General features: G+C 50.7%; 1 protein-coding gene across 1 annotated transcript in view; it reads right to left on the bottom strand.

Annotated features, from left to right (window-relative positions):
* Positions 1–5,698: 5,698 nt before the first annotated feature.
* SHISA6 (shisa family member 6) overlaps positions 5,699–25,972 on the bottom strand; it is a 169,539-nt gene continuing 149,265 nt past the window's right edge. The window contains exons 5-8 of the mRNA XM_053960087.1: positions 25,068–25,130; positions 14,670–14,822; positions 5,993–11,764; positions 5,699–5,717 (exon numbers count right to left, since the gene is read on the bottom strand). Coding sequence (XP_053816062.1) covers positions 11,214–11,764; positions 14,670–14,822; positions 25,068–25,130 — 767 coding nt within the window. The 3' untranslated portion in view covers positions 5,699–5,717; positions 5,993–11,213. The remainder of the gene's footprint in view (positions 5,718–5,992; positions 11,765–14,669; positions 14,823–25,067; positions 25,131–25,972) is intronic.

Genomic DNA, 25,972 nt, shown 5'->3' with positions numbered 1-25,972 from the left:
TGGCACTGCTGGGGCACCTCCAGGGCTGGGGAGAGCTCAGGACAGGAAGGACATGGAGGGGCTGGAGCGTGTCCAGGGAAGGGATGGAGCACCAGGAGGGGCTGAGGGAGCTGGGAAGGGGCTCAGCCTGGAGAAAAGGAGGCTCAGGAGGGACCTTGTGGCTCTGCACAGCTCCTGCCAGGAAGGGACAGCCGGGGGGGGGTCGGGCTCTGCTCCAGGGAACAGGGACAGGAGGAGAGGAATGCCCTCAGGCTGCATTAGGTTTAGGTTGGATATTAGGAAAAAATTCTTCACGGAATGAGTGCTGAGCTCCTGAGCTTTGTCTGGATCACTACAGGCACTGCCACATAACCCTGCACAGTCCCCGAGCAGAGCCAGCTCCTCAGGAGCTCTGGGGCAGCAGTGTGACCCTCAATCACCTGCAGCGCCCTGAGCCAGCCCTGAGCTGATTTCTGACCTGATGTAGCCTTCTGCCAAGCAAGGAGAGGCAGCAAGGTGAGCAGAGGAACCTTCCTGGCCACCTTTGGGTGACAGGGACACATCTGCAGGTCACCTGTGAGGTTTGTCCCCTGCCCTCCCCTCAGCCCCCCAGCAGCCCGTAGTCACTGCGGAGCTGAAGCTCTTTTGGCAGTGGCCGAGCTTTGTCGGCAGCCCTGAGGTTCAAATTCAAATAAATAACAATAAAAAAGTGCTTCCCGAAGCTGGAGGCAGAACAGGAGAGCTGCTAGCTGGCATTTGGAGAAGGAGAGAGGATGGGGAGCTGCGTCGTATCCCCAGAGTGCTCCTGACTCACTCTGTGCCTGGCGTGAGTCACTTCCCGAGGTCTCTCCTTCCAACGTCCCCTCTGCTCTGCAGGGAGTGGAAGTGCTCCTGAAAGCTCTTCCAAACCCCATTCTTTATTAAATGCCTTCAGGTGTGTGACTGCCGGGGCAGAAGCACCTCGTGGGCACAGATCCCTCCTCCGTGGGCAGAAAACGCCCCCGGCTTTGGAGGGAGCTGCAAGTCACAGGCTGGGCTGTGGGTTCTGACTGGGAAAACAGCTGGGGGAAAGGTGCATTCCTGTTCAGAGGATCCCTGTGGCAATAAGGCAGTGCTGGCAGCCTCCCAGCATTTATTGAAGGCACACATTCCCCAATTCTGTGTGTCCTTGGCAGGTTTTTTTTCCACGGCAGTGGACCTGGCCCCAGCTTTCAGCAGCTGTTCCTTCTGAGCCTGGATTAAAGAGCTGTTCAATACCCTCCACTTTTCACCCCCTAAAAGTGCTTATATGCAGTGACCCTGTCACCTCAGCATCTCACTTTGAATTAAAATGCTGAGCTTTGTAAAAACCTCACTGAAAAGCATTTCCCCAACTCCGTTTTGAGCTGGAATGCTTTTCCACTCGGACATCCACGTCCACCCCAGCAGCCCTGCTCTGGTTCCTGCAGGTCTGAGAGAATTGGTGGCATTAGGACACCTCCTCTTCAAAGGACCCAGCCCAGCCTGACTCAGAATTTCCCTCTTTTATTGCTCTTTTCATCCCAAAATTTTTGCGTCTCCTGAAACTTATAGCAGTGACAATTTCATTCTTATTGCTGGATTGCTGAGCTCAGTGTTGTAAAGTGTGTGTGGCCTTGTCCTGAGTGCCCAAACACCACTTGAGGTGGCACTTCAGAGGGTGAAACCCCTCTCTGAGCTCCTCCAGGTGCTCTCTGCTGCAGCCCTCTGACACCAATTCCCTCAGATTTATTTATTGTGCAGTGGTAAAATCCTCCCTCTGATTATCCAACATAATGGATAATAATAATAATAATAAATATTATTTCTTTATTATTTATTTATTGTGCAGTGGTAAAATTCTCCCTCAGATTATCCAGCAGCACGGGACCCAGTGCTGTGGGAAAGGTGAAGCTCATTGCACCTCCCCACCATCCTGCCAGCCCCAGCTGGAAGAACTTTAGAGAATTGGTTGGAGTTTGTTTGACAAGATCTGCTTTTTTTAACCCCACACTGGCAGATGCTAATTACCCTGTAGTCCTTAATTTCCTCATCATTTCCCAGCGCCTTTCCAAGGCAACTGGGAGCAGAGATAATCCTTGGCTTGGGAAACATTCCTGTGGGTTTTGCTGGGGCCCAGGAAGAGTGGGAGGGCTGCTGTGACTGATGGAGTGGCCACTCTCACTTCAGCAGCACCTTTGGGGCCTCCCAGCAGTTTTCCTGCATTCTGTCATTCCAGGAATGGGCACAGTCCTTGTCCTTTTTCAGGTGTGAGCATCCCAAGCCTTCCCAGGCAGAGGAATTGCTGCTTTGCTAATGGAATGGCTCTGTGCCAGCACTGCTGTGACAAGGTGACACCAGGCCCCTGCTGTAGGAGTGACAGTGGGCAAAAATCCAGTTTTATTGTTCCTCAGGTGCCTCCACACCCATCCCATCATTCCCATCCTTCCAGATAAGTGTCCATCAGCTCCTGCTCTCTGCTGCCTCTGGGCCCCCAGTGAGGCTCCTGCTGGGTCACAGCTCAGCCTGTCCCGCTGGTCAGCACAGGGAGGGATCACAGAATCACAGAATTAACCAGGCTGGAAAGGACTTTGAGATCAAGTCCAACTCTCAGGGTCTGGGTGTCAGGATGACCCCAAGAGTGTAAAAGTCCTCATTTCCCAGCCCGTGCAGCCAAAGAAGGAGTCTGAATGTGCAGGGTCGGCTTCTCAAGGTTGTTTATTTCCCCTTATCTAGAACATTCTTTCTCTGACCTGTTGAGCTCTGTCCAGCAGCTCGGCCATGGCATTCTGTCTGCCCTCAGGGCAGTGTTCACATTTTATACCAAAAACTCCGTGTGCTGTGTTTACAATAATGTGCCAATATCTGCCATTGATGTTGGACAGTGTGTCTGTGCCTTAAACCAACAGAAAAGTGTCACCAGCACAGCGAGACATGGAGGGCAGGAGAAGGAGAAGAAGATCAGGACACGCCCAAATCCCTCCATCTTGTCCCCTTGAACCCCATTCTAAAAACCCCCAAATTCTACTTTTTCACCCTGTGTTAATTCAACTACCACACTACTCAAACCCTTGTGGCTTGTAATTCCTCACACAGAGTTGGCAGCTTTTCCCACGGGCTAAAATGGAAGCCACAGGTGTTTTTGACTTTGTGCCAAGGTCTATGAGCCTCCTGCCAGGGTCTGGAGCCAGCCAGGGCAGCCAGAGGGATGTGCTGGGTTCCCACATCCAACCTCTGACCAAACACCTCCTCATCAACCAAACCACGGCTCTGGCTCAGCCTGGGACATCCCATCACACCACCCAGGGCCCTGGTGCTGGCCAGGGGCTCCTCCCGTCCTGGGACAGCCACCAAAGTGTCCCTCTGGTCACACTCGGGACGTCCTGCCCTCACCAGGGGTGGTGCCAGGCTGCCCAGGCCACCAGAGCCACCTGGGGCCACCAGCAGAGAGGCTGAGAAGGTCACCCAGTGGGGCCAGTGAGGGTGGCCTGAGTGAGGGCTGCTCAGCAAACAGTGAGCTCTGCACCCGAGTGCTGACATAATTAACACAGGGGTTGGGACACTGGCATTTACTGGCTTTGGAGGTAAGAATTAGTCCCAGCTTCATCCCTGTCACCGCTTGCTCTCAACACTCCAAATCCTGACGTTCTCCTCAATAACTTTTATGGGAAGTGGGGAAATTAGCGAATTCCCTGTTGGTCCATCCCCACTTATTAGTGCTACACAGAATTGGGCAATTATGAATAGAACTGCCAGGCAAAACAAAACTTCTCCCTGAAAAACGCATTTTAATTAACTCTGCTGGGTCCATGTGCTCCTTGGGAAGTGCAGATTGTGCCTGATGGCTGAGCTCTGCTCACACAGGAGACCACAAGCCTGGCCAAAGGGCTACAAAAGGGCCATGCCTTCCCTCTGGACCCACCCTGGAAGATGAGGGTGGGGTGCTGCTCCTCAAAGCTTGCTTGATCTACTTAAGTTTGATCTACTTAAGTTTGGTCTACCAAAGCTGAGCAGCAAAGTAACAGAAAGATACAGAATAATTGAATTGCAAACTGGGTTGGGTTAGAGGGGACAGGAAAGATCATCCAGTGCCACCCCTGCCATGGCAGGGACACCTTCCACTGTCCAAGGGTGCCCCAAGCCCTGTCCAGCCTGGCCTTGGGCACTGCCAGGGATCCAGGGGCAGCCACAGCTGCTCTGGGCACCCTGTGCCAGGGCCTGCCCACCCTCACAGGGAGGAATTTCTTCCCAATACCCCTCTAAACCCAGTCTCTCTGTGTGAAGCCATTCCCTGTGTCCTTGTAAAGAGTTTCTCTCCACCTTTCCTGTTGGCTCCACTCCGGCACTGAAAGGTCCCAGTCAGCTCATCCTGAAGCCTTTTTTTTTACCACGCTGGGCAATCCCAATGTGCCAAAGATTGAAAACAGAGCTCGGGGCTTGGTGAGTGAGTGGTGGAGAGGTGACAACCTCTGCCCCACACAAGGCAGCAGTGGGAAGGATCCCTGGGGCACGAGCACTGCGAAATAGGAAATTTTACATTTCCTTCACAAAAGACAAGGAAAAGATCCCTGCCGCGTTTCCCAGCTGGACAGAGCGGTAAGGAAGCCCAGGTTCAGAGCTGGCAGAAATGAAAATGCAGTTTGACCCCTCTGGGGTGGCAGTGGGGGCTGCTCAGCCAGACCCACCCTGACCTCCTTGGAGCTTTCACATCCTGGAAGGGCGATGGAGAAAATCCTGCGTGTGCTCCACTGCCAAGGGCAAAAGCAAAACCCCTGTGAGAAGCCTCGCCACCGTGGGACATTCCACAGGCTCCAACTTTGCAATTCAAGGCTTTCTAGATGGAGACAATATCATGGTTTATGGAGGCAAACGTAAGGAAGGGCAACTTTAAAATAAAATCTTCTAGGCTTGTGAGACAAAATTGTACAGCAAGTGGTAATGTCTCTCTGCTCCCCCTGCTTTTTCCTGGCAAGATGATGAAATGCAGTAAATAAATACATAAAAATAATGAGTCTTGCAGACCTTGCAGCATTCATTTTAATAGATGCTATTTAACTACACACAGAATCACAGGTATCTACCTTTCAAACGCTGGTTACAAAGATTGGGAAGGCTGCCAAGAAAATGGCTTTTATTTCCCCCCAATAGATATCAAAAAGAAACAGTTTATATGTTGAAATTGCCTTTATTTTTTAATCCATAAATAGTTGTTACTGACAAAAGTGGAAAAATCCTTAAGACTCTAAATTTTACTAAACTGATAATATTTTTGTTTACAGTACATACAGAATGTGCTTTTACAGGTAAGTATAACAACAAGAATAATACGGAGAAAAACAGTCAAATACTGCTCATCTTGAAGCTTGTTTAATGGTTAACCAAGAGTCTGTGCAAAGTTACAGATACAAATGTACTTCCTCTTCAGTACTACTGTATAATAAACATGGAATCCATAAACTGGGCTAAAGCACAAAAATATCCACTTAACCCCTCTTAGGAAATATTGTCCCCCGAACTAAAAATATTACAGTAAGAAGTGTCTTTCTCAGAGCCAAGAAATTCTTGCTACAAAAATGTCTCAGGGGTTTGCGGGCGGGCGGGAACGGCGGCGGAGCAGAGGGTCAGGGGGAGCAGCTCCTCCCGGCAGCGGGGTGGGATGGAGACCTCCTGGGATGGGAGAAATCTCCTGGGATGGGGAGAGACCTCCTGGGATGGAGAGACCTCCTGGGATGGAGAGAGACCTCCAGGGATGGGAGAGATCTCCTGGGGTGGGAGAGACCTCCTGGGATGAGAGAGACCTCCAGGGAATGAGAGAGACCTCCTGGGATGGGGAGAGACCTCCTGGGATGGGGAGAGAACTCCTGGGATGGGGAGAGATCTCCAGGGATGGGAGAGATCTCCTGGGGTGGGAGAGATCTCCTGGGATGGAGAGAGACCTCCAGGGATGGGGAGAGACCTCCTGGGATGGAGAGAGACCTCCAGGGATGGGGAGAGATTCTCCGGGAATGAGAGAGACCTCGTGGGATAGGGAGAGACCTCCCGGGATGGAGAGAGACATCCAGGGATGGGGAGAGATCTCCTGGGATGGGGAGAGACCTCCTGGGATGGGGAGAGACTTCCAGGGACAGAGGAAGACCTCCAGGGACAGAGGGAGACCTCCAGGGACAGAGGGAGACCTCCAGGGATGGAGATCTCTTGGAATGGAGAGAGATCTCCTGGGATGGAGACTCCTGGGATGGAAGGAGACCTTCCAGGATGGAGAGCTCCAAGGATGGAGATCTCCTGGGATGGAGAGAGACCTCCTGGCACGGAGACCTCCTGGACACGGTGTGGCCACGGTGGAGACCCGGGGTGCTGGGAGCAGAGATCTCTTTCAGATTAACACCGACACGCTCGGACAGCCCCATCCAACTGTCCCCTCACCCTTGGGTTGGGAATCCCAGCCCTTTTCCCAGCTGGGATTTGGGCTCGGGGAGGGCACCTCTCTCTCACCACGGAGAGAGGTGGGAATGATCCCTTCTCCCACCTGCCTGTGGACACACAGCACAGAAGTGGCTGTTCCCCAAGGAGCAGCCCCAACACGGGCTTATTGCTAACAACACTCGCTAGGAAAATATTTAAGCCCCTTTCTCACACATTTCCCTTCTTTCACTCAGCTGAAACACACCTGAACACGAAATCTGTTCGTGCCAAAGGTATTTCAGCAGAGCCCCTCCTTCCAGATTAAATCTGGAAACTAAACTAACTTAACTTCAGTAAATCTGAAACTAAACTAAGACAAGCTATTTCTCCATGAGCTGAAGATGGAAAAAGGATCACAAATAGAACGTATCTCAAGCACAATTAAAGTTACCCTTTTCCATGGTGATTTTGTTTGTGGTGGTGGAAGAAGATGAGGGTGTCTTCCCAGCTACCAGGAACTACAAAAACCTGATGCCAAGCTCCTGCAGATTCCTGGTGGGAATGCTTCTGACAGAACAGAAATGTGCATGTGGGAAGCTCAGGTTCCTGGGAGCAGCTTTGCAGCCAGCCAGGCTCAGCAGACAGAAATTAAATCCAGGCCAGGGAAGGAGGGCTTACTCCCGGACAACTGTCTCTGTTTCTTCCCACCCACCCCCATCCCCAAGTAACAGATCATCATTTATAAAAGGAACTTTAAAACATTGAAAAATATTTCTTTTTTTTTTTTTTTTTTCCTTAAAACATGATTCACTGGCATTAGAAGGCTTTTTATGACAAAGTTGCTGTTCCGTGTGGTGCTGTGTGTGGTTCATTAAAAATAGTTTTCCACATTTCAAAGAATGATTCAACACAGTTTGGAAGCTTCGGTTGGTACAGGGGCAGTCAGAACGTGTTGATTGCATTTTACAGTATGTATGTATATATATATATATTTATATCTATATACACATACACAGAGAATTGTATAAAACCCATTGCAGCCATCCAGGACGTGTTGCTGCTCAGGGAACGCAAATAATTATCAGCTTGTAGGAAATACTATAAACTTTTCTACATCCCCTTCCCCCAGTCCCTGCACATGCACTCTGGGAACTGGACACTCCCCAGGTGTTTGTTTGCACCGGGGGGTGGAGAAAATACAGATCAATTCTTCAGAATATATGAGATTAATCAAGGCAGGTTATATTTTACTGTACAGAGGAATGTGGCTGCTTCCCGCTTTTCTCCTGAGTGCAGGATGTTGTGGGTGACTCAGACACGAGGAGAAGGAAGCAGGAAGGTCCCAGTGCAGGGAACAGCATCCCTTGGAGCTGCAGGACCCTGACCAGGAGGAGAGCAGAGGGAATCTGGGCAATCCCACCCCAGCACTCTCCTTCTGGGCAGAGTGGACTGTGGCACATCACGCACCGTGCGTCAGGACAATGACAAACAAGACTGACAAAAACACTTTGCTGCTCTACAGTTTCTGTTGTGAGAGGGTCTCAAAGCACTTCACAGACCTTGTGGTCTGATCCCTCCACAGAACTGGAAATTCCCCTTGTCATCACACGAGGACCATGGGGAACTGAAGTGCTGGGGACCAGGCTGTGGGTCATGACACTCGGTCCCAGACCAAGTGTTCTTTCAGTGATAAATTCTCAGGAGGAATAAGGGAGAAAATTGACCTAAGGACACCTGTGTGTGCTGAAATGCCATTGCCCCATCCACCAACCCATCCCAGCACACAGAGAGAGCTGTGGGAACACATGGTGCCCAGGTGGTATCCAGGGCACAGTTCCTTCCCAAGGAAATTTGCTGAAAATTTTCTGTGGTGGTGGCAGAGTCCCTGAAGAGATTTGGCCTAAAAAGGATCCTTGTGGGACACATCTGCTTGAAACAGTTGAGTGGGTGGAAAAAAGACAAGGAAATGAGGCTGGGATTTCTCTGGAGGATTCTTGCCCAGGTAAGACACGTCAGCAGAGGGCCTGTGATATTTGTTAGCCACAACAGAAGACTCAGAGGTCAAATGGCCCAGCTCAGCATCGGCACGGGCTACGTGAATGAAAAATTTCCAAATTTGCATCTGGTCCAGCAACTTCTTAGCTCACAAATGGAACATTTAGATGAGGACTAGAGCTTGAGACACACAGCTATGGACATGGAGAGAGAGGAGTGTTCACCTACCCACAGCCTCCCACCGTCACCTCTCCTCCAACTCTGCCACCACAGCTCCTGGAGACTCCACAGTGGACTCTGCTCTCCCACAGTGTTCAGATCTCCTTGGCTTTCTTGGGCCAAGAGAGAGTGGAAGAGCCCCAGAACCTCAGCAGGGGCTGGCTCCCCATCAGCCGGGAGAGTTTCTCTTCTCTTCACACGAGTCCCACCTCTGGCCTGTGGGAAGGTCAGCAGGGCAATGTTTTCACAGGGATTGTCTTCTGGGAGGAAGAATCCAGGGACTGAGCCGAGGAGCTTGGAGGTAGTCAGGGGAGAGTAGTGTCCATCAAGGGAGGGGGCAGGAGACGAGGTGTGAGCCTGTTCTCTCTCATGCCTCCCGTGCCATGGACTGCCACCCTGATCCACAGACAGTTCTGGTTCTTGCCCAGAGTGATTCTGCCCGAGGCTGCAGGATCTGACCCTGGAGATTGTTATTTATTTATTTATTCCCTCCCAGCTCAGTTTCCGTCAAACAAAGCCCCAGTAACCTCTCACTGATGGAGTCCTTCTCAACACAGGCTCCATCAGATGGGGCAGGATAAAGCTCTGGAAATAGGACCAGCTCCAGGACAGCCTGGGAAAGAGAAAGGCCACCTGGACACCCCACTGAGGCCCAGCTGTAAGTCCCACTGGGGTAAGGACATGCTCCTCCTGCCTGCCCTGCACCAGACAAACCTGGTGCTGCACCAAAGCCTCCACAGGAGACTCACGCCCTACGATCACTGTTTGCTACAGGACTTGCCACAGCTGGGCTGGGAATGTCATTAAGGCCAGGAGGTGGGAGGTATTTGAGGGGAGGGAGGAGGGCAGAGCAAAGTTCAGGGATGCCCAATGATGAATCATGTAGGAAAAGAGTCGGCGTGGGGATGTGGGACATGAAGAGGAGTGCAAGGGATGTGCTCACAGCCTGAAGTCAGTCGTCATCTCACCCCGAGGAGGGAGCGTGCCTGCCCTGACCCACGGGGTGTGTGCATGTGCTGGGGCCTCAAGGGCACACCGGGGACAGTGTCCAGCACCCACAGCTCCAGCACCAGCTCTGGCTGGCCTTCAAACCCTCTGAGACCCTTTCCTGGCTGCAGAAGTGTGTTCCGGTGGGAGTCGGTTCTACAGAATTTGGTAGGAACACAAATCAAAGGGTTAAAAACAAACAAACAAACAAAAAAAAAAAAATCCAAATCCAAATCCAAATCTAACAAAAAACCAAAGCAAAGCCCAATCTGTCTGGAAAGCCAAAGGTAAAACCCTCGCAAATTCTGGACCCACGAGTCTATGTTTTAAAGATTTTACAAATATACAGTATCTAATTAGCGTTATATCAGATATACAACATGCCCATTAATTATAATTATGCTGGATATATAATTTATATGCATGAAATGTAACTGTCTTCATGGTTAGGATTGGGACTCAGTGGAATTGGAATTTGGAAGGTTTTCTTGGGAGGCCATTGCAGGGAGAGAAAACCACGGAAAGTTACCGACCTGCTTTTCGGTAAACAGACACCCTCAGCCTTGTGCCTCTGCTAAGGGCTGGAAAAAGATCTGCTACATATGGAGTTCTAGGCTGTAAATGGGAGGAGAAAACGTTCAGAAACAGGGGAACTGGGCCATGGAAAATGCTATCAGGAAAAGAAACTTCTGGGGAGAAATCCAGGCTGGGTGACAGGCGTGGCAGCCTTGCCTCGTGGGGGTCTCGGTGGGTCGGGGCCTCCCCCAGCACAGGTCAGCAGTGTGGAGCTGAACGGCTTCTGGTGCTTCAGGTTCAGCAGTGGCGAGAAGCTGGAGGAAGAGAAACCCTCTTCCTCCTTCCTATTTACATGTTGGAGACACCAAGCTACTAGAATGGGTGGAGAAAAGGGTCTAACAAGCATTTCAGCATATTTGTGCTTATTGAACACATCAACCCCACTACTTCCTACACTGAGAGAGCAGGCGATTTGTAGGCACTAGTATGTTTTTATCTTATGAGTATATTTAGTATAAACTAAAACTTTATTTCTCAGCCAGGCTATTCTTGACCCTAGATCTGCCAGTCCCATAGGAAAGTCTGCCCTCGAATTTGCTCCGAGGGTGACAAAGAACAGATGTGTGGGTGCTGACGGGTGTCGAGCAGCCTGGGGGTGACCCCAGCAGCCAGAACTTCCCTACTTGCTACAGAAAGGCCAAACATGAGGACCAAGAACGAGGCCCCTTCCTGCCAGGTTGGGGGAGCTGCATTTCCTCCTCCCTGTCTCAGGCTGCTTCTCCTTGGAGCAACTGAAAAGTCCAGAATTCATGGAAACTATGGGATAATGCAGGTGAGCCCTTGGAAGGAGCCATCGGTTACTATGGCTTTCTTTGACAGAAACTGATGCACATCAGGAAATTTCCTCTGTTATCCCTCACTAGTGTCTGACTGCTGCTTCAGTTCTTCCTGTGTCGCTGATGAAGGGGTGGCTTTAAAAACAACGTGGGTGGGACTGTCAGAGAAGTCTTTGCAGACACTGAGTTAGTAGAGGTTATCTTGGCCTATAAGGCCACTGCAGAACGGGGTGCTGTGGCCACCCCAGTCCTTAAGGAGTATCTACAATGCACTGGGTCGTGTCAGACAGTCACCTCTGTTTTGCTGGCGGTGCGGTAGTGGTGGTGGTGCCCGGGGATGTAATGCAGCTGCTCCACCGTGTTGTGCCGGCGCGAGGCGAACGCTTGGCGCTTGGCCGAGGTCGGGTTCATACTCAAGGTATTGTACAAGTTATTTGAGGCACTGGGATGGGAGTGCATTTTTGACATCCTGTAGCGATCCAAGACCGGTGTTGACACAAAGACATCCGTGTGTGACAATGCCCTCGACATGGACTGCTCGGGGTAGCCCGACCGCTCCGGGGACAGCAGCGGGTCCTGGGAGTGCAGGCGCTCCGCGGACAGCAGCTGCTCGTCCGAGAGAATCCGTTCGTAGGACATGCTGAACTCCTCGGGCATGATCCTCTCAGGGGACAGCACTCTGTCCTGGGACATGGCCCTGATGGGACGGCGGGGCCTGTCCCGGTGGTTGCCCTGCTGGGACATTTTGATGACGTTGATGGGCAGCGTGCCCCTGGCTGCCAGGTCGGGCAGGTGTCTCCTCCTCATGTAGTACTCGTCAGCCTCTTTGTCAGCTGTGGGGAGGGAAAGGGAGAGGTTGGAAAGGTCAGAGTGCTGTCCCAGGCCCTGGAGCTGCCTCCCGGTGACACCTGAGGGACCGTCTGCCACAGGCATGGACAGCCCTGGGTGGGTGGTGTCACCAAGGGCTTGTGGCAGGCCGAGGAGTGTGAAAGGCGTGGGGACAGTGCACCCCACACTCCCCCATGTGGAGGCCAGACCGTGGTACCCCATGATTTACATGAGAGGTGAGTTATGGAGAAATTCCCAAATGTCACCTTCTCAAATTGTCACATCCTTCAAATGTCACCCTGGGAAAGAACAGGGCGGGTGACACGAGCAGGTGAGGTCCCCATTTGAGAACATGCACACCTCACCTCTGGCCTTAGACATGGCCGTTCCCTGGAGCCCATGAGTGACCTCATCACATTTTAATTACTGCATTTAAATATTTGTAAATGTGATCGCAAAACAGGTTTGGTGGTCTCTGAGACACTGAATCACCTGCCTAAGGTTTCCTTTCCCATTTTTATGATCAGCCTTGGTTGATAGAATAGAATTTATCCCATGGAACATTTCTTGCTCGGTTTGCTGCTCCTGCATCTTAAATGATCTCTGTGCTGCTCTGAAATGCAGCACACACCCCCCACACGCTCACCCTCCTTTCTTTGGCTTCGAGAGAAATGCTGAGGGCTCAGAGAGGATGTTGGCTACTGCAGCTGTATCGTGATAGATCACTGGAATCCTGCAGCAGCGGCAACGACCTGACTCAACCTACTGGTAATTCAAAGAAGCAACTCCACATGTGTTTAAGATTTTTTTTAAATAACCAATACCCAGTTCAGCCAAACCCTGCGGGGCTGTCACCACCCTGTGCTGGGCCACGTCCCTCACTTAAACGTCCCCATCCCCTGTCCCACACCTTCCCTTCGCTGCTGCCAGGCCCCTGTGCACAGCCCAGCTCCGTGAGGAGGTGGGGCTGGTTCCCTCACACCCAGAAGTAGGAGCTGAGAACATCTGTGCCACCAGTGCTGCTGCCAACCCCTTCCCCAGAGCCCACACAGCCCCAAGGCGTGAGGTCACCCACAGCTCCCCTGTGCTGGCTTCCTGCTCGTGGGGTTTGCTCTCCAGAGCTCACACTGCAGGAACGAATCTTTATTTTTTACCAGCCAACACTTCTCGGAAGGATGTCTCACTGCAAATGTCAGGCAGCAGCTCTCCTGGCCTCGAGCTCTCGTGTCTTTGAAATCACCTTCTAGGAAGCCTGAGGGCGGGGGAAATTCCATATGGCCCCAGGAGCTGTAGGCACTTTTATTCTGTGTTTTTGCCCAGGTTGGAAATGCCAGGCTGGGTGTGCAGAGCTCAGCAGCGATGCTGGAGGCTGGCTGCAGAGTGGGAATGAAGCAATTACCACTCTGGCACTTGGCCTCTGCTCTGGATGAGAGGAGTTCCACAGGATTTGCCCATGTGACTCTAAATAGATGTAATTAAAGCACAGAACATCCCAAATGGAGATGTGCTTGGATGCTCACACCTGGCTCTGGTAATTGCCAGCAGGAGCTAAACCAGCTTATGTGAGGTTTACAGCTCTGAGGGCTGCTAGAGAGGTGGCACAACCAGCTGCTTGGAAGGTGTTTGAAGTTGTTCCTTAGCCTAAAAATGCAGCATTCGCTACAATTCAAAATGTTTAGTCCATCAGGAGGATAAAAAAATCCCTTTTCCTTCCCTCTCCCCACCTGTGACCCTGGTACAGGTCTGTACAGCCTTTTGCTGCCATGGCTAAACCTTTCAGGGAGCTGATTTCATTTCAAAGATGCTTCTAAGCTCACTCAGGCCGTGCTTCCCGTGATGCTGAGGAGGAGGAGGAACATTTCCAGGTGTGGAGGAGCTTCTCATCTCCATCTCAGAGGAGTCAGAGGAGGCGGAACGGCCGCGTGTCACACCCAACAAGCTGCTCAGGCAGCACCAGACAGACATTTTCCAGGCTGCTGGCTCTGAGAGGGCTGCCAGCCACAGCCAGGGATGGGGAACGGAGCCTGGCAGGAATGTTGTTGGATTAGGTTCTTTTTTGGCTCAGAGACGGGCTAACTGAGAGGCATTTTAAAAACTTCTATTTTATTTTTAGTCTCATGTGAAGGGGGAGACAATACAGATGTTATAATTCACCCTATCGCAATTAGAAGTTAACTATTTCTTAATTGCAATACATTATAAGCGTTTCTTGGCCTGCCATACTACACTGTAAATGCCTTAAAGCCAATCACCTAAAATTACCCCTCGTGGGTCCGACTACAATGCACATTTCACAGCTCTATTTCTTTCAAGTACCTAGTCTTATTTGCAAGGCCACCCTTTGAAACTTGTTTCTAGTTCCATTTCTCCAAATGAATTTCTACAGATTCATTCCCCACATGATGTGCTGCATCACACACGTGCCTCGTGCCAAGGGAGAGCTCAGCACAGCGCTGGAACCTCGGCATTCCTGCGCCCAGGGGCAGCAGAGAAACAAACCCAGAGCTCCAGGAGCTCTGCCCACTTGGGCTTGGGGTGGGAAATGTGGAGGGCTGGTTGCACAGCTGGCCAAAACCAAAGTTGTAGGAATGTTGATTGTAGTAAACAAGTTACCCTTTGACTCCTTAAAAAGAACAAAAGCCCAGAAGTTTCTCTCCTAAACTGGGTTAAAAGACACCTCATAGGACCTTGGGGACTTCACCTCAAACTTAAGGATAGCCAATGGCACAGAAGGCAAAAAGTCCCGCCTGAGCAATTCACTAGAATTCACACCCATCCCTGCTGGGGAGTGAGAGCCAAAGGAGTCACTGCTGGAGATGCCAACCCGGGAGTGCCCAGCTGAGGGAAGGGGGTTATTCCTTACTCGGGAGCAAACCAGAAACAGGGGGAAGGAAAGGAGCTGACACCTACTGAGTCTCTTCAGAGATGAGTATTTGCTCGGGTTGGTCTTGACAGCAGACTCGTAGGACGGCGGGAGGTGGGAGAGGTTCTGGAAGGAGCGGGAGAAGGACAGGTCGTAGGGCTCGGTGGCTGAAGTGAGGATGTTGTTCATTCGTGGCTTGTCTGCAAAAAAAACAGCAGAGAAAGGCAGGTCTAGAGCGTGTCCCCAGGGGATGGAGAGAGGCTGGCTGTCCCCACAGGCTCCAGCAGGGAGCAAAGCTGGACCCGAGCCCGGCTCAGCCACAGGCTCCTGGGCATGATTCAAACTGGCACCAGCAGATCCGGGAGAAATCCGGGATCCTGTGGTGCTGCTTCCTGTGCACAGCCATCATGGGGAGAGCAAAGTGCTGCCTCACATCCCCTGGAGCTGTCCCACAGGGCTGGGGCTGGACTGGCACTCACCCCGGGCTTGCAGGGCTGTGCCAGGTGCTCAGGCGGCATCACTCACCTTCACCCCCCACAGCGTGCCCTCCCCATGCTCAGGGACACAAAACCAGTCTGGGGGGTTCTTTAACTGGGCCATCACGATGCTCCAGCTGCCCTCTCCGTGTGCCACATTCCTCATGAATCCTCTCTGAACCTGGAGGCTCCGGGGCACTGCTGGCCCTTGGCTCAGGGGCTGTGGGGCTCTGCAAACCTTCACACCTCCCTGCACTCAGGGCTGTGAGCTGGGGCTGGGGGCACCTCTGGGGGCACTCAGAGGGCAAGGCAAGGTGTTGGGGAGGCTCCTGAGGCAGGAAATCCCTATCCCTGAGGGGTGGAGGGTGCTCCTCTACTGATGTTCATTTTGTTGGTCACTGAGGGGTCCCCAGGCAGGGTCCCAGTGCCCTCTGTCACAATTCTAACACTGAGGGCACTGGCAGTAAAGATTAGCACTGAGCGCAGATGCTAAAGTTGAAGTCCAAACTATCTGCAGGGGTTTGAAACCTTGTTCCTTCTCTGCAAGCTGGAAAAATGGTCTTTCATCAGCCCAGCCAAGGCACAGGGACCTGTTGAGCTGCAGTTATAACTCCCAGGCGTTCAGATATTAAAATGGGCAGATATAAAAGGATTTAACAAAGCAGAAACTTCAATTATTGGGAGCAGAGCCAGAACAGACAGCAGTGGGCTCTGTCAGACCCCACAGCAGTGATGAGGTCCAGTAGCTGAGGCAAAAGACCAAGGAGGTGGCCACTTCAGGTATGGCCTGAAAATGAAATCAGAAGGGTAAATTCTCTGCAGGAGCAGCAGAATGTCCAAGCCTTGGGTTCACACATTCCTGTTGTCCATCCCTAAGTGTCCCCGTGAAGAGCAATGCACGATCAGTGTGCACTCACCTGCCCCAAGCCCTCTTGCCTCCTCTGCACCATGGGCTGGTTGATATGAAAGCACAGATTCTGCCCAAAAGGAACAGAGCAGCAGGGGAATTTCACTTGGAAAACTGCTGCCTTTGTGCAGTGTCCATACACTTGCCAACTTCTCCCATTTCCCAGAAAAAAAAAAAATAAATTCAAAACAAAATCCACCCAAGTAGAGTGCAGACATTTCACAGACATTTTTCTGGACCTGAGTCCTAAGTGAATCTGTTTCCTCCAAAAAACATCTGTGAGAGTGAGGCCACCTCCTCCCCTGCTGCCTTTCTGCTGTGTGGAGCCCTGTTTGCTGGACAGCAGAATGTTTTCCTCCTCTCTGAATTTTTCATGTCACCGTGTCCTCGGTGCCCCTGCAGCCTGGAAATGAACCCAGCAGCTCATCTGTGTGTCTGCACGGGGATCCAGAGCTGCTTCCACAACTTTTCTCCCACTGGGACTTCCCCTGGATGTTTTAAACCTCCTGTCACCCACCCTCAGCACTGCACAGTGTCAAAGACAGGCTGAGGCACTCCTGCCTCAGTAGTTATGGAATTACTCTCACAGTAATTCTGCAAGAAAGAAAGGAATTCTCTCTCACAGAATCCAGCACTGGTGAAGAATTCCTCCTACCAATGCAAGAACCACCTCGGTCCATAAATCTCCTCTCCCCTTTCTCCTGCTCCTCTCTGCTCTCCTGGGACGGGGTTCTGGCGTGGCAGAGAGAGCACAGACCCGAGGGATCTGGAGTGTCACCTCTCAGAGAGCAGCATTTCCTTGCTGAGGACTTCAATCCATGCCTAACAGACTGCCTGCAGGACCAGGGAGTGCGTGGCATTCATCAGGGGGCTGGAAACAATTGATTCCATGTTATCCAGCAAACAGAGGCTGGATCAGCACTGAAACCATGTCCCCACTCCTCCTCCTGCTTGTGTGGCAAGGACCCCGGGGTAACATCTCTTTGCAAATTCCTCAGGCAGAACCTGTAGCTAATCTCCATTTTCATGGAGGTTTGGGCATGCTGCAGTGAGCCCAGTCACACACACGGAGCTGTGCTCGGTGCCAGAGCGGGAGCATTAATTGACTGCTTGCATGAGGGGTGTGAAATTAAGTGCCACACATTTATCTGATGGGCTGCTGCAGGATCACTTCATCTTCTTGCTGCTTTTCCCATCCAGGAGCAGAGCAGCATGATTCTGGCAAACCAGAAGTCACCTTGAAATCCACTGCCCATCACTCAGCAAAATAAGGGATAAACTGAAATGACCAAAGCTAATTTCAGATGTCTTTTGCATAATGTAGCTTGAGGGGGAGATCAGAGAACTGAGGTGCTCTAGTAAGGAGAAATATTTCATGCAATTTATATTCTGAGGCCAGTTCAGCACCTGGTTCTCAGCGGTTGTTCACTCCTGCAATACATTTGTCTCTGGTCCCTCTTTGTTTGTGGTGCTTGTGGCTCCTGTGGAAGCTGCAGGTCAGAATCAACCGTCAGGATGGAAATAAAAGCTCTCCCACTCCCTGCCAGGCAGCTGAGGTTGTACACTGTGTCCCCCAGCATTCCCATCATCCCCGCTGGAGGTGGCACTGGAAAACGAGCTCTGTCCACGGGATTTCCTGCAAAGTCAGGCTTGGTCCCCGTTCTCCTCAGCACCACCCTGCCTCTCCGTGCCCATTTTCTGACACGCCATCCCTCCTGGCACAGGAGCAGGCAGGAGGTGAAGCTCAGCCAGCACAGGGGACTCCCAGCAGCCACAGGAACCTCTTGGGCTCCAAACTCTCCTTGCTACAGCCTGGGGACAGCCTCACCTTGGTGCAGCCAATGCAAGGCTTTAGAATTCTGCTGATGTGTCCGATTCATTCGGCAGGGATTCAGCTCTGCAGCATTTCCTCACCCTCCACACAGCCCTGGCTGCACAGTGCCCTGAGCAGGGATGCTCCAGCCCTGGCAGGGGCACAGCCCAGCCCGGAGCTCACCAGGCTGCTCCACGCTGGCACAAGGAGCTCAGGAAGGGAGCAGGGAACTCTGTGGAGCCCAAATCTCTCCTCCTGGAGCCCCAATCTCTCGTCCTGCAGCCCCACCAGGCCTGGTGGGTGCATTTCTTCTGCTTCACGAGCCAGAATTGCCAGGCCAGTCTGGGCCCTGCTGTATTTTCATAGGAACCAGAGCATCCCTGGGCCAGGCTCTGAGGGGCTCCTGCTCTCTCACTCCCTTGCACAGGGCTGGGGAAGGGGCTGCCCTGGAGGGACTGCCCGTGCTCCTACCACACCCTGCTGATGCCTTAGGATTTCAGCTTTTCTATTTTTCAGATCCCGTAGCACGTTAGTGCATAGCTCTGAACTCCACAGAAAGTGTCGCTAACTGCCTTCACATTCTGGTCAGACAGAACAATCCCTCTGGGCCTGAGATCCAAGGACACACCCCAGGCCCTGAAAAGTGTAAACAAAAGTGAATTGTGGGGGAGCAAACTGGGGGAACATGACTGCATTACCTGAAGCTGTAATTGGAGAATTGACCCCTGATATGCAAATAAGACCAAATTTATATAAAACTCATGGCCATTGTCCATCCTGGGTGCAGCCTCTGTGAGGCTTTGACTGCCCAGGGTGTATCTACTGAAGGCCTTTAATAAATACCCACTTTTTCCTCTTGATCTTGCCCAGCCTCTGTTCTAGGTAGCCACCCCAGGGCAGCACTGGTCCGAAGAGGACAATGGGCTGGGAGTGGCAGCAGGTGGCTGTGGGTCCTGCAGCCCTGCTGTGCCTGGGGGTGGCAGGGGATTCACACAAATTCACTGCTCTGCTCACTCCTGCACTCGGCTGCTTTGCCATCTACCAGGGAAACAAAGCCCCTCTGGACTGAGGCAGAGCCTCATTTCTCTGCCAGTGCTTTGCAACCTCTCTGCAAGCTCAGGGCTCAGAGAAGCTTCAGGATTTCCAGAGCTGTGCAGATTAGACCTGAAGTCTTCTTGTCACATCTTGCTCTGCCCCTCTTGTCGGAAGACACTTTCAAAGTGTGTTTACATGAGGCACAAAACCTTTCATGTTCAAGGACGGGAGCAGATGATACCCAGAAAAAAAAAAAAAATATGAATTGATGGCAAAGTTTTAAACAAAGCTCAAGTGGCAAAAGGGATGTGCTGCAGATTTGCATTTGAGTCTGCACATATGTTGTGCGAATTCTGCAAGACATTTCAACAGATGCCTTTTAAAACATTCACCCAGAGAAAGCAAACAATGTCACCTAGGAGAAGCTGCTACAACCCAGCCTTCTGCTGCTCAGCTCCAGCTCAGCAGAGCTCCAGCCCTCTGTCAGAGCTCTCCCTGCTCCCCCAGCACTGCCTTCTGCTCAGCCCTTTGAAGGCTCAGACGCAGAGCCTCAGATTCTGACGCAAGTTCTTACAAAGGGCCCCATTCCTCAGGAAAATCTGGTGGCACTGCTGACGTTCTGGAGCCTTCTGTGCCAGGGCTCAGAGCTCCCAGGCCATCCTGAAGTGACACGCTGTCAGGGCAGGCAAATAAACTGATGTTCTCAGAGCCAAAATTTGTAACGTAGATCTCGAGTGTCTGTGTTTTCACACTTCTGCTTCCTCGTGTTACAAACACTGTTATTAACAGTGCTTTGCATTTCTTATGACTAATCTCCAGGAGGTTTCTACATTTCCAGGTCAGATCCTCTGTGGTGTAAATCAGAGCTCTCCAGCGAGTAGCTGCCCTCATTTATGTGAGCTGGAGATGGAGGATTTCAAATCGAGCCAGCGTTAAAAACCCTGTGTCTGTCAGGGTGGCTCGAGCACTGGGTCTTGCAGGGCTCCTGGCTGAGAACTGAGCAGCAGCCTGAAGGAGGAAGGTGCAGAGGGAAGGGATGCAGCCCACACTGCAGAGCAACAATGCATGTGACAATGACACCCCTGAGTGCTGTCACCTGAAAAGGTGTCACCTGCAAAGGGGGATCAGTGTGGAAAGGCCCCTGGGCACACAGAGTGCTCCACTGAACACTGCACCCCACAGCTGGGCTGAGAGGAGCAACGCTGCCAGTTAAAATGAAAGGGAGAGCTGCAGAAATTAAAATTGCACAGAGCAGTCAGAGCAAAGGATCTGCTCATCCTGGAGTGCGCTGCCCTTGCAGGGGGCTGCAGATAAAACACCTGGCTCTGGCACCAGAACTTCCAGCAGCCAGGGCTGTGCAGAGCTGGGGCTGGGACCCCTTCCTGCTGGCTTTGAGACCATTGCAAACTGGTACCTCCCCCCAGCTCTGCAAGGGCCTCGTGGGCAGGGCAGGGAGAGGGAGCTGATCCCAAAGGGGAAGTCACACAGGCATGGAATGGTTTGGTTTGGTTTGGTTTGGCTTGGTTTGGTTTGGTTTGGTTTGGTTTGGTTTGGTTTGGTTTGGAAAGGATCATAAAAAGCACTCAATCCCAGCCCTGCCATGGCAGGGACACCTCCCACTGTCCCAGGCTGCCCAAGCTCCATCCAGCCTGGCCTGGGACACTGCCAGGGATTCCAAAATTAAACCCAGGGTTTGATCTGAGACCTTGGGAAAGGCTCCCAAACTCAGGTGCTAGAATGTGGATTTGTTGTTTAAAGCAGAGACACGTTAAGCTAAGCAGAGGAAAGTTTAGAGTTTTAGAGTTTAAGATATAGAAAAAATCAAGTAGTTACAGAGGTGAACAAGGAGTTTAGAATGCAGCACTGTGGGTTTGTGTGTCATAACATGATTGGCTAAGAAAGCTCACGCTGTAGCATGAGTCCATAAGATGAAATATTTAAGGATTGGGTTAAAACCATAAATATCCTTGTTGGCAGTGTTTTATTGGTCAATAAATCCTTAAAAGGTCTTGTAACTGAGGCTCTTGTGACCCTCTGAGCCATGCTGTGAAGATGTGAGCAGGACTCATCCTCCCTGCCTAGGCAGAAGATAAGAAAAATAAACTGCATCATCAAAAACAACTGAGAGGTCCCATTTCAAATTCCTTCCAAAATTCCCCCCAAGTGAATTTCCACCCCTCCCACTGCCATTCCAGCCCTGCACAAGGCCAGGACATCCAAGGTCTGGCTGTGCTGTGGGTTGTATGCTGCACATCTCATTATCTTCTCCTTTTCCCCCATATATTTCTGCTGGGGATAAAGCTAATTTAAACAGTCCTTAATTGTTATGATTTTGTAAACAGTGTCTTAAACACAATAGACACAAAACTCTCAACAAATTGCTGGAGGAGATGTGACAGAATAGGGAATCATTTTCATGTCTTCTGGGATTGCCCCAAATTGAAGCTTCTGGTCTGATGTTAGAAAATTGATGCAAGGATTTTTTCAGCAATATATCCCCCAAAGCCCTATTAGTGTGTGGGAAGGAAGATGCCCTGGATTTCTGAAATGAAGAAAAGAGAAGGAAGAAGGAAAAGAAAGGAGAGAAAATTTTAAAAAGAGGGGAAAAATTGGGGAAGGGAAGGGAAGGGAAGGGAAGGGAAGGGAAGGGAAGGGAAGGGAAGGGAAGGGAAGGGAAGGGAAGGGAAGGGAAGGGAAGGGAAGGGAAGGGAAGGGAAGGGAAGGGAAGGGAAGGGAAGGGAGGGAAGGGAAGGGAAGGGAAGGGAAGGGAAGGGAAGGGAAGGGAAGGGAAGGGAAGGGAAGGGAAGGGAAGGGAAGGGAAGGGAAGGAAGGGAAGGGAAGGGAAGGGAAGGGAAGGGAAGGGAAGGGAAGGGAAGGAAGGGAAGGGAAGGGAAGGGAAGGGAAGGGAAGGGAAGGGAAGGGAAGCCACACTCATACATGAGTACATATTGAGGGAACTGATATAAACCCACACAAGTGCAGCTATAAAATGAAATTTGCCTCCATCAGAGCAATGCCAGGCATCATCCATGGAAAAACTCTTGGCCATATTAAAACCTTGAAGTAATTGGCTGCTCATGGTGCTTTACCAAGTATTTTTTGAGATGATTGTCAAATGCAATTAAGTGACATAAAAGTTGTGATATGAACTTCCTTCTAACCATATTATTTGGAAATGTGCTTGGTATTTATAAGGATGTAAAAAAAAATGTTTATTAGGTGCTCTTTAGGTTAGGATAATTATATATGCACTAAATATAATGAGATGAAACTTCAGTAGCAGTAAAAAATAAAGCAATAATCTGTACAGAAACTGAGCCCAGGCAGTCAATGTGTATTTCTGTTATAGCTGATGCTCAGTTCTCTTTTGTGCCCCCAGCTCGGTTTTTTCCTTCATATTTTAATGTTTTTATGGGGGAAAATCATTTTATGTGCTTATTTTGTATGAAGGCTGAATATCTAAGCAAGATAAATTAATGTATCAAAAGATTTAGCTGCATTTCATATGTAAAACTTGGTTGTGCTTAGAGCCTAATACTTGCTCCTTCCCACTCATATTTTACATACAAATCACTACATTTCCTAAAACTGCTGTAGAGTTCTTCATTTGCAGCTCAAATCTGCAGCTGAGGTAGAAATAAAGTCTAGAGTTAAGGAAATCCACATGAAAATTCAGATTTTGGTGGAATTGGGGTCTAAATTCTGTCACTGGAAGCAGAATTTCAACTGAGGTTTCTAAAGGGGTGTAGATACCTCTGGAATGGGATGTTTGGTGTCCTGGGGGGGAATTTGGGGCAGGAATAGTTCAGCAGCAGAAAAAAAAAAAAATCACAGGATTTCTGGCAGATGTGGGATGCTCAGAGTCACTGTGGTTAATTCAGAGCCCTCAACCCCAGCAGAATTGAAATCCTGGGATTGCAGCCCCTGGGCTGGGAGAGTCACGGAACTGAGGAGTCCCAGGATGGGCTGGGCTGGGATGGACCCTAAAGCTGGTCCAGTGCCACCCCTGCCATGGGCAGGGACACCTCCCAGGGGCTCCAAGCCCTGTCCAACCTGGCCTTGGACACCTCCTGTGTGTCCCAGACTGCAAGGCAAGGTGTATTCCATGTGCCATCTGTGTGGCAGTTGTCTTCTGTTAATTGGGCAGTTTTCCTTATCTCTTCCACAGCCAATCCTCTCTCAGGGGAGACATCTGCTGATAACGGGCTGTTGAATGTCACTGGTGACTGATAAGAACTGTAACATCCCACTGGGAGATGCTCCACCCAGCATTCCTACCTGGATACAATCTGGGGTTTTGGGACACCAGACTCAGCCTTTTCCGCTGGGTTTCCAGGAGGAAATCCATTCTAATGGATGCAGCCATTCCAATTTGGACTGCTACCAACACCCTGACCAAAAAGGGTGTCAGGTTGTGTTCTGACTCTGTCCATGGTTTTTCTTTTGTATTACTGCATGTATTTTGTTTTCTTTTTCCCTTTTCCTAATACATTGTATTTCTGACTTGGAGTCTCACTGGTTTTGTTTTCAAACCAGAACACGGTGACTCAGCTGCCTGTGGTCACTTCTGATCCTGCTGGGAATTGTCTTCCCCATGATATCCCATTTCCCAGCACTCATTCCAGCCCTCTGTGCCACCCTGCAAGCTCTTCTGATGTCTCACTTGAAAAGTCCAAATATATTTTCAGACTCGCCGAGCAATGGCTCACCAGCAACAGCACACATGAATGTAAGGAACAAAAGCAGCCATGGCCATCTGGATAACTCAGAGGAAAGATGTACCTCTGAATCACACACTCATTTGTAGTCAGCTCATCCGAGTCCCTCGGAACAACCAAATTATTAAAACACAGGAAGCACAAGGAATCCAGGACTGTGAGTGAATCTGCCTTCGTTTTTTTTTGCCTCTTAAGTACATAAAAAAGCAAAGCATCTGTTAGGAGCAGAGGGAAGTTGAATTGTTTTGTCACATTCCCTGGAGTTCTTGGATGCAATGGGACCCTGGTGCTGGAGCTGCATTAAAGCTCCTGGGCAGACACAAGTCAAGGGCAGCTCAGAACCCAGCAGGGGCTGGATTTTTAGAATGAGTACCAAGACCAAAGAGAAGACAACACAATTTCAACCCTATTTCTCCATTTTCTTCTTTTTCTTTTCCCTCAGGAAAGTAAAAAAGTAAACAGAATAAATAGTCAGGAACATTGGAGGCTGTCAGTTCAGGCTCAATAAATACTGCTGTGGCACTGATGAGTTTAAAGCTGACACTCTTCCTCCTGGAGTGTTTGGAAGACAGAAAATGAAGTCCTAATAACACAGGCTTACCATGAAAGCAATTTGCAGGCTGAAGAGATGCCTGCCTCCTCTGGGAAGGAGGAACCCCCAAGGTTTTGGGTGATCTTTCCAAGGGCAATTGCTCTCCCACCCTCCTTAGCAGCGGGGAGATTTCTATACATGAACTTGCAATAAGTCGGCTCCAGAATAGCCAGGATGAGGTTTCAGAATTCAGAACAAACACCAGCACAAGAAAGAGTAACAAATACAGAGGTTCAGAGCTGCCAGAAGTGATAGAGATGAGATTTACCGAGAGCTTACAGCAGGAGGAATGGATCACATTCCAAAGGCAAAGGGGGCAGGGAGGGACACGGACAGGACCAAGACAAGGCAGCAGCAGAAGAGAAGGGAGAAGCAGAGGGAACCTGAGGGGTAAATCAGAGGTTGTTCTGATTGCACAGAGACCGGGGAACAGGGGTTTGGACTGGCCTGGGGTTGAGTGGAGCCAGGAGCTGCCAGGGTTTGGCTGCCTCCAAGGGAGGGGGGACACAGCCCAGGCTCCACTGCTGCTCAGGGAAACCCAAAGCGGGGGACAGAAGGGCTGGGGGACAGGGCTGAGCAGAGTGGGGCAGCTTCTGGCCATGGAGGAAGCAAAGAAACATCTCCAGGCTGGGACGAGGTGGAGGAAACCAAGTGGGAAACAAAGGAGTATCTCGGAATTAGACACAAGGCTGATCAGCACAGTTAGAAAAGACTGGGCCATATTTCCCTGTGCACACTACTGAAAATATGGTCCTGTGTTTAATGTCAGTGGGAGCCATCAGCCATGCAGCACTGCCAGAGGAATATTTCCATCCACATTAAACACACTTTGGTACCAGTAAATGTTACTGGCTGGCAGAGGAAAGTTACAACGTGTGTAATTTTGCTCTTTGCTTTTTCTTACCATGTGTAGGTGTCTGGTTGTCACTGTTTAGTATCAGGTGATTATAATTTTGTTCTTGGTCATCTGAAATTCACAGAAAAAAAAAATCCCTTTAAGAACCAGCTTAGCATCGCCACTGATCTGCAGATGATAATTACAGCTCACAGTATCACAGGAAATCTCAGCATGATTAAAGAAAGGAGAAGGAAATGCTTAAGAAAGCAGAAGATTCTGTTATGCAGTTCACTTAAAATTCCAGATGCAAGGAGAACATGATAATGGGAATCTGCTCCCCTTCTGCTGAGCCTGCAAATGAGGGCTCTCTGCAAAGGTGAGAAACACATCCAGACAGGAGCACACCCAGCTGTAGCCACAGGGTGGGCTGCTCCTGGAGGCCCCTTTCCACTGCTCCAGCTCCAGCTTTGGAGCTTTGGAGGTGTTCAGGATGTGAGCCCCAAGCACCCAAGGCCAGACAGTCCCTCTGTGAGCACGAGCACCAGGTCCTGTGTGAGCGCAGAGAGGAGTCCAAGGCGTGGCCCTGAGGAGTTACACAGCTGCACATGAGCTCTGATCCCTCCCCAGGAAATGGGAATCCATGCAGGGGAATGATCCACGGCAGAGCCACTGCTGGAGCTGGGGCTGGGAGCTGCCCTTGGGGTGGAGAACAGCTCTGTCTCCTCCTCACTGCAATGCAATCACCAGATAAGGGACTCCTGATAACCCTTTAGCCTTCAGTAAGGACTGAGCTCCTTGTCCAGACCAGGATGAGAGGAGATCTCTTGGGATCCTTCATGTCCTGCTCTGCTGCTGCAGGGGGTTACTCCAGGGGCTACTCTGCTATTCCCAAACCTTTCACGGATATCTCCTTTCCCCTCAGAAGATCTGTGTCCCCGAATATTCCTTCCTGCTTTTCAGACCAATTCCTT

Source organism: Vidua chalybeata, chromosome 19 (genome assembly GCF_026979565.1).
Source record: "Vidua chalybeata isolate OUT-0048 chromosome 19, bVidCha1 merged haplotype, whole genome shotgun sequence".
Lineage (NCBI taxonomy): Eukaryota > Metazoa > Chordata > Aves > Passeriformes > Viduidae > Vidua > Vidua chalybeata.
Note: the sequence above shows the minus strand (reverse complement) of the source record. Positions and strands in the feature narration are given on the sequence as shown.